The sequence below is a fragment of the Meriones unguiculatus genome, chromosome X (assembly GCF_030254825.1).
Source record: "Meriones unguiculatus strain TT.TT164.6M chromosome X, Bangor_MerUng_6.1, whole genome shotgun sequence".
Taxonomy (NCBI): Eukaryota; Metazoa; Chordata; class Mammalia; order Rodentia; family Muridae; genus Meriones; species Meriones unguiculatus.
In genome coordinates this window covers 31,221,157-31,234,848 of record NC_083369.1, presented here as the reverse complement: position 1 = coordinate 31,234,848, position 13,692 = coordinate 31,221,157, and the positions used below count along the sequence as shown (strand labels likewise).

The 13,692-nt window shown below is 37.6% G+C and overlaps 1 protein-coding gene across 1 annotated transcript in view; it reads left to right on the top strand.

Moving 5' to 3' along the window:
• The window catches only part of LOC110542726 (cilia and flagella-associated protein 47-like), a 554,711-nt gene that overhangs the window by 94,604 nt on the left and 446,415 nt on the right, over nucleotides 1-13,692 (top strand). Inside the window, exon 20 of the mRNA XM_060375216.1 lies at nucleotides 2,153-2,297. Within this exon, the coding sequence (XP_060231199.1) occupies nucleotides 2,153-2,297 (145 nt within the window). The remainder of the gene's footprint in view (nucleotides 1-2,152; nucleotides 2,298-13,692) is intronic.

The following is a 13,692-nucleotide window of genomic DNA, read 5'->3' as shown; positions in this document are numbered from 1 at the left end:
CTGTAAAATATTATGATTAAAGAGCTTAACTGGCTATCTCTGTACCTCAGCACCAGTCTGTACTTTATTTGTCCAACAAAAATTTTAGCATTAGACTTTAGTTTCTGATTCCTATTGTTTAATGATGAAAATGTGAGATCTACAGACCAGTAGACATTCATCTAACCTATTTAGCCTGTGCTGATTTTTTAAAATGAAGAGTGTAAGAGCAGATGAATGACACCAAGAAAACAAGGACTTCTAAATCAACACTGTCAACACATATATGAACTGACAGAGAATTGAGGCAGCATGCATAGGGAGAGCCTGTGTGGATCTACCAGGTCCTTTGCATTTTTATCATGGCTTCCCATTTATTGTTTTTATGAGATTCTGAGTGTGTGAATGAGTGGGTGTCTGTTTATTGTGCCTATTCTTTGGCTCTTTTTATTCTGTTTGTTTATTTTATCCAAGTCTGATGTATTAGTTTTTGTCTTATTTTACTATAATTTATTATATTTTATATTATTTTTATACCATATAAAGCCCTTTATTTTCTAATGAGAGACAAATAGGGGGTGTATCCAGATGGGAGGGTGTGGTAGGGAGGAACTCAGAGGTGTAGTAGAGGGAGGGAAAACCATAATCAGGATGTATTATATGTGAAAAAATCTATTTCAATAATGGGGAGGAAAAGAAAATTAAATCTCATAAAAGATAGTGTCTTTCACTTTAATATGGAAAATATTGAATGTTGTTGCTTTTATTACTCTATTTATTCATGCTAAATCCATTTTGGACATTCTTTAGAAATTACTATAAAACAGAGTGATGATAGGGCTTTATATTGATATGTCTTTATCAATAAGCCCTTATTATTTTGAAATTTAGATATATAGTTTTCTTTAAAAATAATTTACTCATCATTTTTGGTATAGCTTGTTTGTAATTGTAACATTCAGTAGCCTGAGGGAGAATAAACACAAATTAGACACCAGCCTGGACTCCATATAAAACTCATATCTCAGTAATAATGATAACAGCAACTATGCTGTTTTGAATTTTAAAAATGCATATAAGATCTCTGTTGTAAAAGTTGTAGAACTTAGATTGCATGGTAATAAAATTTACATAGTTTAACTCAATGAGCATATAATGAAGAAATAGGAGAACTAATGTTCATATATTTAGAAAATGTCAAATATTTATTATATATTTTTAAAATTTCTAAGTATATTTGTAAGTAAGTTGATACTGATGAAGTATTTTACTCAATATTATGATACTGTTGCCACTATGTATATTCCTTTAGTTTTTTGTGTGCTTCTTTTGGTAATAATATAATAATTCTATAATGATGTACCCTAGAGAGGCTTGTGATAAATTACGTACTTGGTGCATGAGATAGAGTTCAAAATTACTCAGTAAGTAGCCAATACAACATAAAGAGTTAGACACATGCAAGAATACAACCATGTGTACATGTATATGAAAATGAATCTTGTTATTTTTTAGAATAGTCAAATATGTGAACAGATATTGTGATGTCATGAGGCAAATTAATATAAGGAATAAGTTATCCTTACATGGTATAATTTATCTGAACTATTGATAGATATATCACATTATTAGGCAATTAAATTTAGAGAAGTGCCTTCTTGACAATGGAGACACTGATTAAAAAATGCAGTGTGAAATATTTGGCATTGGTTTGAAATGCAAAAATTATAGAGCTTACTGAACTATTAAGTGTTAGGATGAGAAAGGAGCTTATATGAGGCTAGAATTTGAGGCACTAAAAGACGTGGACAACTTTATGAGTAATGTTGATGATCTTGAACCTTGTCCTGTTGTTAGTGTGTAAAGGTCAAATATGAGAGAAGTTTATGACTTAGTTATTGAAGAGAAGGATTTGAGAAACTAAAAGTCTAAAAATTAAATAACCATTGACTAGTTATTATTTTCATACAAATATAATCTAGTAAAGTGGTTGAAGAAGAGGAGCAGGATTAATGTATTTTGGTATCTTATTTATAGGATCAGGTAGAAGAGGAAGATAAAGTTTTGTAGAGATTTCTTCAACACTTAATCTCCTAGACAAATACAAAATTGAGTGTACATATTTATAAAGCATGACTCTGTTTCCTAATTATTTCTCTTTTTTGATTTTTAGAATAGATTTAATTTCAATGGTACCTTTATTGGCTCTACAGAAAGTATTGCATTTGTAATAAAAAACAAAGGTGTGACGCGTGCCAAAGTGGAGTTCAATCTAAAAGATTTTCCACTTTTTGCAGTGGATTTTAAGGGACATGCAGGTATATTTTATGCTTTAATAGTATTATAAAGCAAATTTTATATTTTCAAAATTGTTCGAAAAAGTCTTTTCTCTGTGTTTACTCATGTGTCAAAAGTCATGTTTATTTTGGCTTAAATGAAATATGTACTTTTATGAGTGCATTGTAATTTTTTTATTTCAGGAGTTGGCAAACTAAGCCTCTTGGGACAAATCTGATTTGAACTTTATCTTATAAACAAAGTTTTATTAGAATCTAAATTCATTTTCATATTGCTTATTGCTGCTTTCATGGTATAGTGACAGAATTGAAGAATTGGGTCAGAAATCATGTCTCACAAAGTATAGAATATCTCTTAATTGAACAGTTACAGAAAAAGTGTCCTTCTAAGTGAGTTAGTTATTTCTTCATCAGTAAATATTTGATAAATCTCAGTTATAGTCTAAACACTAAAATAAGTGTAGTCTATAAGGTAATTAAAACATTTTCTATGTTCTTTTTTGTCAAATCAAAACAAATTTTTGTTTAATTATTTTTATTAATTACAGTTTATTCACTTTGTGTCCCTCCTGTACCTCCTTCCCTCCTCTCCTCCTAATCCGACCCTCCCTCTTCCCCACCTGTGTCCCTCTCCCAGTCCACGGATAAGGGAGGTACTCCTCCCCTTTCCTCTGATCCTAGTCTATCAGGTCTCATCAGGAGTGGCTGCATTGCCTTCCGCTGTAGCCTGGTAAGGCTGCTCTTCCCTCACAGGGAGATGATCAAAAAGCAGGCTAAATCAGTTTCTGTCAGAGACAGTCCCTGTCGCCATTACTATGAAGCCCACTTGGATCCCGAACTGCCATAGGCTATCTCTGTGCAAGGGTTCCAGGACATCTCCATGAGTGGTCCTTGGTTGGAGTATCAGTTATAGAAAAGACCCCTGTGCCCAGCCTTTTTGGATCTGTTGCTGTCCTTTTGGAGCTCCCGTCCTCTCCAGGTCTTACTATCTCCCACTTCTTTCATAAGATTTCCTGCACTCTGCCCAAAGTTTGGCTATGAGTCTCAGCATCTGCTTCAATACCCTGCAGGGTAGAGCCTTTCAGAAGCCCTCTGTGGTAGGCTCCTGTCCTGTTGCTGTTTTCCCTCTCCTGTGATGTCCATACTGTTTGCCTTTCTGAATGTGGATTGAGCGAAGTGAACATTAAGGTTATCTGTTAGAATGTTAGTGACAAACAGATGAATCTTTCAGATTGTTTAACTAAATATACTTTAGAAAATGAATTATGTATAGAGTTTAGGGCAGTATTAAAATAAACAAAAAGTGGGTGGTACCTGCTAGTATCTCTAATTCTGAAGAAACAAGAGTAAAGAGTAAAGTCGTGATTGAGCAGGAGATCAAATCATGGACAACTAGGCAACTAATAAATACTAGAGTGAGAAAACAATGGAGCCATTGCTAGAACTCCAGCTGAGGTGGTGAGAGAGTAGTATGGTAAATGTTTGACTTTCTCTCACTTCTTACTTTGGACTACTTTGTTGGTACTTCCTAGGGTAGAACTTAATCATAGGAAATTGCAAGTGAGCTTGACTTACTTGTTTTAGGGAAGTCAAGATAGAGTAAAGCCAAGAGAATGAATATTACATCTAGGAGACAAATGGTGACTACCTATACCAGTTGTTGAGGTAAATTAAAAATAAGGTTATACTATATAACAGGACTGATCCTGCAAGACAGTTCCTGACATGGCGTTAAAAGAATATTTACTGTGTGGGGGAAACCTAGTCTAGAGTCAGTTATCAGAAAGTGTAGACATTGATGCCTATTACCTAACTTATGGAATTGGAAGACTATAAATAGGTATATGTGAAGGAATGGGAGTAAAGTCCTAGTAAGGGTTTATTTAGTGTGATTTGTGTTTTTTTTTTTTTTCTTTTTTGAGAAAGGGTCTCACTATGTAGCCTGTCTACTGTCTATCACAGAACTTCCTGTATAGACCAGTATGGCTTCAAACTCAAAGAAATCATCTGTCTCTGCCTCTCAAATCCTGGGATTAAATGTCTTTCTAGACTTTTGTCTTGGGGGTTAAGCAACATAATTAAAGGATTTATATGTAGGAAACAGCTTAATTAGGCTTGTTACTTCCTTCTGGAGGTTAATTTAGAACATATTGAGGTGAAGATAGCAAGATAGACCCAGTGAGAATTGATGGTAAGTCTGGACTCAGGCAGGGGAACTGACAATGGGAAAGAAGAGAGTATAAATATAAAGAAATGAAGAATTATCTGATAGTGAAGTAGATTTGTGAATGAGGGAGGTGAAGGGAATTTCTACTCATTTCTGGATTTTGACCACAGGATTCAGGCAGCTGAGGGTTCAGTTCATATTTATTGAATGCTGGAATCAGAACACGATTAAGCAGACATGTTTGAATATTTGATTTAGTTATCTGTGAGAGATTTATAGCAGATTGATGGGAATATGCATGAAATCTTTGTTCATTTACTAAAGTATAAATATATCGCAGGCAATTTTGAGCCATTTGACACTTTGTCCTGCATACCCATAATCAGCAACTCTTCAGGGATATTTTTAAGAAGTTGCCTGTCAAAATGCTTTTCGTCCAATAGTTGAGTTTCCTCTTTTCAAGGACAGTAAATTACCTTTTCTTTTTTAAAATATATATTAATTTTTATTAATTACACTTTATTCACTCTGTATACCAGCTATAGCCACCTCTCCCGTCCTCTCCCAACCCCATCCTCCCTCCCTCTTGTCCTCCCATACCCCTCTCCAAGTCCACTGATAGGGGAGGTCCTCCTCCCCTTCCATTTGACCCTAGCCTATCAGGTCTCATCAGGACTGGCTGCATTGTCTTCCTTTGTGACCTGGTAAGGCTGCTCCACCCTCAGGGGGGAGGTGATCAAAAAGCCAGCCACTGAGTTCATGTCAGAGACAATCTCTGTTCCATTTACTAGAGAATCAACTTGGAGACTGAGCTGCCATGGGCTACATTTGTTCAGGGCTTCTAGGTTATCTCCATGCATGTTTCTTGTTTGGAGTGTCAATCTTAGAAAAAAACCCTGGGGCCAGATTTTTTAGTTGTGTTGCTCTCCTTGTGGAAATCCTGCCCCCACCAGGTCTTTCGTCTTTGCCTTTTTTAATAAGATTCCCTGCATTCTGCCAAAAGTTTGCCTATAAGTGTCAGCATCTGCTTTAATACACTACTGGGTAGAGTCTTTCAGAGGCCCTCTGTGGTAGACTTCTCTCTTTTTCCCTGTATTCTCTGTCTTCTGACGAGCATCCAATTTGCCTTTGAATGTTTGAGGACAGAACATCTTACCCAGGGTCTTCCTTCTTATTTAGCTTCTTTAGGTGTACGATTTTAGTATGTTTATCCTATATTTTATGTCTAATATCTACTATAAGTGAGTATATACCATGGGTATCTTTCTGTTTCCAGGATACCTCACTCAGTATCTTTTTTAGTTCCCACCATTTGCTTACAATTTTCATGATTTCCTTGTTTATAATCACTGAGTAGTGTTACGTTGTGTAAATGTACTATAATTTCTGTATTCTTTTCTCAGTTGAGGGAAAACTGGGTTGTTTCCAGATTCTGGCTGTTAAGAATAAAGATGCTTCAATTTGTTCTTGTTGCATACTTGAGCATATTTTGGATATATACCTAGGAGTAGTATAGCTGGATCTTGAGGTAGCACTATTCCTGTATCGTTCCAATTTTAGTATATGTGCTGCCGAAGCGAGCACAGTAGCACTATTCCTAATTATCTCAAAAAGTGCCAGATTTTTTTGCCAAGTAGTGGTACAAGTTCACATTCCCACCAGCAATGGGGAAGGCTTCCCCTTTATCCACATCTTCTCCAGCATGTGTTCTCACTTGAGTTTTTGATCTTAGACATTCTGATTGGTGTAAGGTGAAATACAAGGGTAGTTTTAATTTGCATTTCCCAAATGACTAAGGATTTTGAACAATTCTTTAAGTGATTCTTTGCCATTCAGAATTCCTCTACAAATAATTCTCTGTTTAGCTCGGTACCACATTTTTTAAATTACTTGATTTATTGCTTTTTAACATTTGAATTCTTTATATATTTTGGATGTTAGCACTCTGTCAGAGATAAGGATGGTAAAGATTCTTTTCCAGTCTGTAGGTTGTCATTTTTTTTTCTGATGACAATGTCCTTTGCTTTACAGAAATTTTCTGTTTCATGAGGTCCCATTAATTGATTGATGATCTTAGAGGCTGTGCTGTTAGTGTTCTGTTAAGGAAGTTGTCTCCTGTGCCAATGAGTTCTAGGCTCTTCCCCACTTTTTCTTTGTCTGTTTTTTTTTAGTTGAAGTCTTTGATCACTTGGACTTTAGTTTGTGTAAGTTGATAAATTTGGACCTATTTGCCTTTTTCTACATGTAAACATCCATTTAGACCCATTCCATTAGTTGAGGATGCTGCCTTTTTTCCATTGTGTGGCCTCTGGTTTCTTTGTCAAGTATCTCATATCTGTAGGTATGTGGGTTTATTTTTAGGTCTTCTGTTTGATTCCATTGATCCATCATTCTGTTTCTACAAAGTTTTTATTACTATTGCTCTGTGGTACAGCTTGAGATTGGGGATGTAGATAACTTCCAAACGATCAGTTGTTGTACAGGATTTTTTTTTTCTTTTTTAGCAATTCTGGGTTGTTTGTTTTCCATATGAATTTGAGAAATGCTCTTTCAAGTTCTATAAAGAATTGTAATGGTAGTTTGTTGGGAACTGCATTAAATCTGTGGATTGCATTTGTCAGGATGGCCATTCTTCATATCTTAATCCTACTGATCTATGAGCATGGGAGAAATTTCCATCTTCTGATATCTTCTTCAATTTCTTTCTTCAGAGACTTGAAGTTGTACTTATTTATTTATTCATTCATTCATTCATTCATTCATTCATTCAAAGAGGTCTTTCACTTGCTTGGTCGGAGTCACATCTGGATCTTTATGTCATTTGTGGCTATTTTGAAAGGTGTAGTTGCCCTAATTCCTTTCTCAGAAATTTTGTCCTTCATATATTTGAGGGCTGCTAATTTTTTTGAGTTAATTTTATATCTACCCACTGTGATGAAGCTTTTTATCAGCTGCAGGGGTTCACTGGTTGAATATTTGCAGTCACTCATGTATACTGTCTTATCATTTGCGAATAGTGATACTTTGACTTACTCCTTTCTGAACTGCATCCCCTTGATCTCCTTTAGTTGTCTTATTTCTCTAGTTAGGACTGCAAGTACTATGTTGAAGAGATACAGATATATTGGGCAGCCATGTCTTGTGGGATTGATTTAAGTTTCTCTCCGTTTAGTTTGATGTTAGCTATATGCTTCCTGTATATTGTCTTTATCTGTTTATGTACGTGCCTTGTATCTCTGATCTCTCTAAGACTTTAAACATGAACAAGTGCTGGATTTTGTCAAATGCTTTTTTTTGCATCTAAGGAGATGATCATGTGATTTTTCCCTTTTAGCTTGTTTATTTGGTGGATTACGTCGATGGATTTCTGTATATTGAACTACCCCTGCATACCTGGGATGAAGCCTACTTGGTCATTTTGGATGATATATTTTATGTGTTCTTAGCTTCTGTTTGCAAGTATTTTATTGAGTATTTTTGTATCCATGTTCATAAGAGAGATAAGTCTGAAGTTTTCCTTTTTTTTTTTTTTTTTTGGTTGGGTCTTTTTCTGCTTTAGGTATCAAGGTATTTATGGACTCATAGATTGAGTTTGGTAATGTTCCTTTTGTTTCTATTTTGTGGAATAGTTTGAAGACAATTGCAATTAGCTCTCCTTGAAGGTCTGGTAGAATTCTGCACTGAAACCATCTGGCCCTGGGCTTTTTTGGGGAGGGAAATTTTGATGATTGCTTCTATTTTCTTGGAGGATACAGGACTATTAAAACTATGTACCTGATCTTGATTTTATTTTGGTAAATGAAATGTATCAAGAGAATTGTCCATTTCATTTGGATTTTCAAATTCCGTGGCATACAGGCTTTTGTAGGAAGACCTAATGACTGTTTGGATTTCCTCAGTGTTTGTTTTTATGTCCCCTTGTTCATTTCTTGGATAGTTTCTCTCTGTCTTTTGGTTAGTTTGTCTAAGGGTTTGTGCATCCTGTTGATTTTCTCCAAGAACAAGCTCGTGGTATCATTAATTTTTCAAATTGTTTCCTTTTTTCTAATTCATTGATTTCAGCTCTAAATTTGTTTATTTCAAATTTTCTACTGTTTTTTTTTTTGTGTGTGTGTACTTCTTTTTTTTCCCCTAGGGCTTCTAGGTGTACCATTAAGTTGCTTGTATCAGTTATCTCAAGCTTCTTTCTGGAGTCATTTAGTGCTATGAACTTTACCCTTAGCACGGCTTTCATTGTGTGCCATAAGTTTGGGTAAATTGTGCCTTCATTTTCATTGAATTTTATGAAGTCTCTAATTTCTCTTTTCACTTCTTTCCTGACCAAGCTGCCATTGAGTAGAGAGTTCTAGTTTAAATGTTTATGTAAGCTTTTTTTTTTATTTCTATGTTGTTGAGGTCCTGTTTGGTCCATGTTGGTATGATAGGATCCAAGGGATTATTTCGGTCTTCTTGTATCTATTAAGGCTTGCCTTGTGCCCAATTATATGGTCAATTTTTGAGAAGGTACATGCAGTGCTGAAAAGAAGGGATAATCTTTTGAGTTTGGGTGAAAAGTTCTTTTAAGTCCATTTGAGTTAGGACCTGTACAAGTGTCATTATTTCTCTATTTAGTTTCTGTCTAGATGATCTGTCCCTTGGTCAGAGTTTAGGGTTGAATCTCCCACTATTAAGGTGTAGGATCGATGTGTGATTTAAGCTTTACTAATGTTTCATTTACAAATGCAGGTGCTCTTGTATCTGGGGCATAGATGTTCAGGACTGTGATGTCCTCCCAGAGGATTTTTCGTTTGATGGGAATTAAGTGCCCTTCCTCATCTTTTTTGATTACTTTTGGTTGAAAGACTATTTTATTTGACATTAGGATAGATAACTCAGCTTGTTTTCGGGGTCAGTTTGCTTGAAATATCTTTTTCCTTTACTTTGAGGTAGTATCTATCTTTGTTGCAGAGATGTGTTTCTTGGATGCAATAGAATTTTGGATCCTTTTTCCGCAAATATTCTGTTAGTCTGTGTCTTTTATTGAAGAATTGAGTCCATTGATGTTGAAAGAAACTAGTGACCAATGAATGCTAGTTCCTTTTATTGTGGAGTTGGTGGTATTACTGTGTTTCTATGCTTGTTTTCTTTTAATTTTTGTTGTGAAACTTATCTGTATCCTATGTTTTCTTGGGTGTAGTTGTTTTCTTTTCTTTTCTTTTTTTTTTTCAATGAAGTTTATTCAGGCACCTTGAACAATCATCTGACCCTGGGGAAAGCCAACCCACAGCTTAAATTGCCTCTGGGTAGCCAGCCCCGGCATGCCACGTGGGCAATGCAGATAGGTCCACATACATGGAAGCAAGCCAGATCCTCAGCCTTAGCCAAATGTGGAGTTGTTTGTGACAGAGAACACTCACCATCGGGAAGGTGGAAGGCGGGAACGAGCTCCATCTTTAAGGCACAGCATTACACAGCTCTCTACAGTTCCCCCTTTTTGTTTTAGACGCATCAGGCAAGAGTAGAGGTCTGATCTCTGATATTAGAAATAAATTGGGACTTTGTACTGATGCTCATTTAGGTGTCATCCACCCAAAGAGCATCAGACCCATCTGATACCTTTTTCTCAGAGGCGGGACCTGGGGCATCAACCTGCATGCAATCAGACATACTCTTCTCTGGGTCGAAAGCGGCTGACCCTGAGTGCAGTGCTTAGCCTCGCATCCTGAGCGTAACATTTTAGCTTTTTATGGTATCCAACCATGCTTGGGGAGACTGTCCTGCTTCAATGGCTGTAAAGGCCTGAATGGTCATGGCTGCATTACGCTGTTGTGAGACTCTAATCTTGCATATATACGACAGGCAAACCAAGGAGACCAACACCAGAAGGCCTGCTAACACTCCCATGCCCGCCCATTCCTTCAGATGATTCATGGCTGCAGCAATCCATGATGATAATCCTGTGGCTAGTCCTGCGTCCACTCTGGTAGAATTTACCGTGACGTCCACTCTCAGCTGCTCCATCATAGTATCGAATTCTCCAGTCCAATTACCTAAAATATAGCTAGACAATTGTTTAGACAGATTTGCAGCACAGGGAAAATTCTCATGTTGTATGCTAGTGACTCAAAGTCCAGCATACTTTCATTGACAGCCAAGTTGAGCGATTTGCCATAGGGTATCAATTTGCTCCTGCACGAGGTCAATCCTCTGATTGAATACCATCAAGCCTCCTTTTAGTTGAGCATTAATTCCTTTTTGTACATCTAAGGCATGAGCTACATTGGCTAAAAGGTTATTCAGGGTCTGAGCAGTCTGCACAGTATGACTCCTGGCTAATGCCGCAGTGGTAGCTCCAACAGCCGCCAATGAGATGGCAGTAACAATGGCGGCTGTAATTCCAAGATCCCTTTTCTGTCTGAAGAGAGTCATAGCGTGAGGGGCATCAATGGGCACAGGCACCCAGCGAGGCATGCGAGTAACCAGCTAGTAAATTTACTAGCATTCCAGCATTGGGCAAAAAAGCAAGTATCATTACCACAATTACTTGGCTCTATCCGGCTAATAATGAATAAAAATGGGGGATATAGACAAACAGGTGTGGGCTTATAGGAAATATTATGAGAAGCCTCGTTGGAACATCCTGCATCAGTTCTAGAACTGGCAGTGGTGGTGTCTGAGGTCTGAGTAGGTTCAGGAGACCATTGCCCCCAGGGGCAAGACGTGTTCCATGCCAATTGACTAACTCCATGTTTTCCTCCACTTTTGAAAGTCATTTAAGGTTCTTAAATTATTTTTTTCCTTTTTTTTAAAATTTTTCATCAATTACACTTTATTCATTCTGCATCCCCCCATAAGCCCCTCCCTCCTCCCCTCCCAATTCCACCCTCCCTCCTCCCTCTGCATGCATGCCACTCCCCAATTCCACTGATAGGGGAGGTTCTCCTCTCCTTTCTAATCTTAGTCCATCAGTTCACATCAAAAGTGGCTGCATTGTCCTCTACTATGGCCTGGTAAGGCTGCTCCTCCTCAGGAGGAGGTGACTAAAGAGCAGGCCAGTCAGTTCATGTCAGAGGCAGTCCCTCTTCACATTACTATGTAACCCAATTGGACTCTGAACTGCCCTGGGCTACATCTGTGCAGGGGTTCTGGGTTATCTCTATGAATAGTCCTTGGTTGAAGTATGAGTCTCTGGGAAGTTCCCTGTGTTCAAATTTTCTTGTTCTGTTGCTCTCCTTGTGGAGACCCTGTCCTTGGATTGGAGTTTCCTGTATCTTCTGTAAGGATGGGTTGCTGTGTAGATATTGTTTAAATGTAGTTTTGTCATGGAATACATTGCTTTCTCCATCTATGTTGATTGAAAGTTTTGCTGGGTATAGTAGTCTTTGTTTGCATCTGTGGTCCCTCAAGGTCTGAATGACATCTGCCCAGGACCTTTGGATTTTCATAGTTTCTGTTGAGAAGTCTGTTGCGATTTTAATAGGTCTACCTTTATATGTTACTTTGCCTTTTTCACTTGCTGTTTTTTAATTATTTAAAAAATATTATTTACATATTTATTTAGTTCAGTTTATTTACTTTGAATCCATCCTGCTGCCCCCTTTCTTGTCTTCCCCTATGTGACCTTTCCCTAGTAGTTTCATTGGGGAGGACCTCCTCCCCTTCTATCTGACCGTAGTTTTTCAGGCTCGTTGCATCAACTTCCTTTTTGGCTGGCAAGGCTAACCCTACCAGGGGGAGGTGATCAAAGAGCTGGCCATTGACTTTATGTCAGAGACTGCCCCTGTACTTTGTACTATGGAATCTACGTGAAAACTGAGCATCCAGTGGGATTCCTTTGAACAGGCATTCTAGGTCCTCTCCATGCACAGTTCTTAGAGTATTGGTCTCTTTAGCCTCTCCCGCCCCTAGTCTAGGTATTTGTAGATATTTTCTCTTGCTTTTGTTCATATTTTTCTTTGATTTGTAGAATTAGTGTTTTGACTATGATGTGACATGAAGTGTTTCTTTTCTGTTCTAGTCTATTTGGTATTCTTTTGGCCTCTTGTATATTTATGGACATCTCTGTCTTTAAGTTGGGAAAATTTTCTTCTATGATTTTCTTGAAAATATTTTCCTGACCTTGGAGCCTAGAATCTTCTTTTTGGTCTATTCCTACTATTCTAGGTTTTGTCTTTTCATGGCATATTTGATTTCTTTGATGCTTTATGTTTGGAATTTTTCTGATTTTGTTTTTTCTTTGAGAAATGTATTTAATTCTGCAATTGTATCTTCGGCGCCTGAGATTCTGTCTTCCATCTCTTGTATTCTGTTGGTGATGCTTACCTTTGTGGTTCCTGGTCTTTTTTCTAAGTTCTCCAGCTCCAGAGTTTTCTCTGTATTGTCTTTATTGATTCTAATACTGTTTTCATGTCTTACACTATTTCCTTCATATTACTGGATATGGATTCTTGTCTTTCTTTGATGGCCACTATTTTTCCTGTCTATATGGCTCTACTTGTGCCTCTATATGTGTCTGTATTTGTTTGGCTGTATTTGCCTGTATTTCTTTGAGAGCTTTGTTCATTTCTTCTTATGTGCTTCTAATAACTGGATAAGCATAAATTTGAGATTATTTTTCTGTGTTTCCCATGAATTAAAATATCTATTGATTTTTTTGTGTGTGCTGCTCGTGAAGCCATGATGTCCTGATTTTTTGTTGAATGTGTTATTACGGCAACCCCTAGTCATCAGCTTATCTGTAACCTTCACTGTTTGTTTCCTGAGTCTGTTTTTCAAACTTGGTCTATCTGTCTCTGGTGTCTGGAGTATACTTCAGGAAGATGAGAGTGGCCAACCATTTCAAGAGTGGATGTTGGTCTTTCAGCTTTAGCAAAGGGAGGAAGTTTGCAGGAGCATGTGCACAAGCACAGGGGCCTGCGTGGAAGTGTGTCTTGGAGGACAGGGTACTAGAGCATGTAAATGCCTGGAAGTTTGCAGGTGCCCCAAATGCCTCAGTGGCCCACAGGCCTGTTGTACTGTTTTCCAGGTTTTCAGATCTGTCTGGGTTGCACCATCTTAGCTCCAGGAATTTTTTGCCTGTACTCCACTAGGAGACTCACAGAGCAGGGTCTTCAATGTTGAGAATGCTGTCCCAAGAATCACTATATGGCTTACAGTGTGGGTGTGGGTGGGAGGGAGCAGATACTTGGGTGCTAGCATAGAGAGACCCTGGATCTGGGGCTCTGCATCGCTCACTTGAAGGTGCACTCACTTGCCAGCAGGTCTATGAGT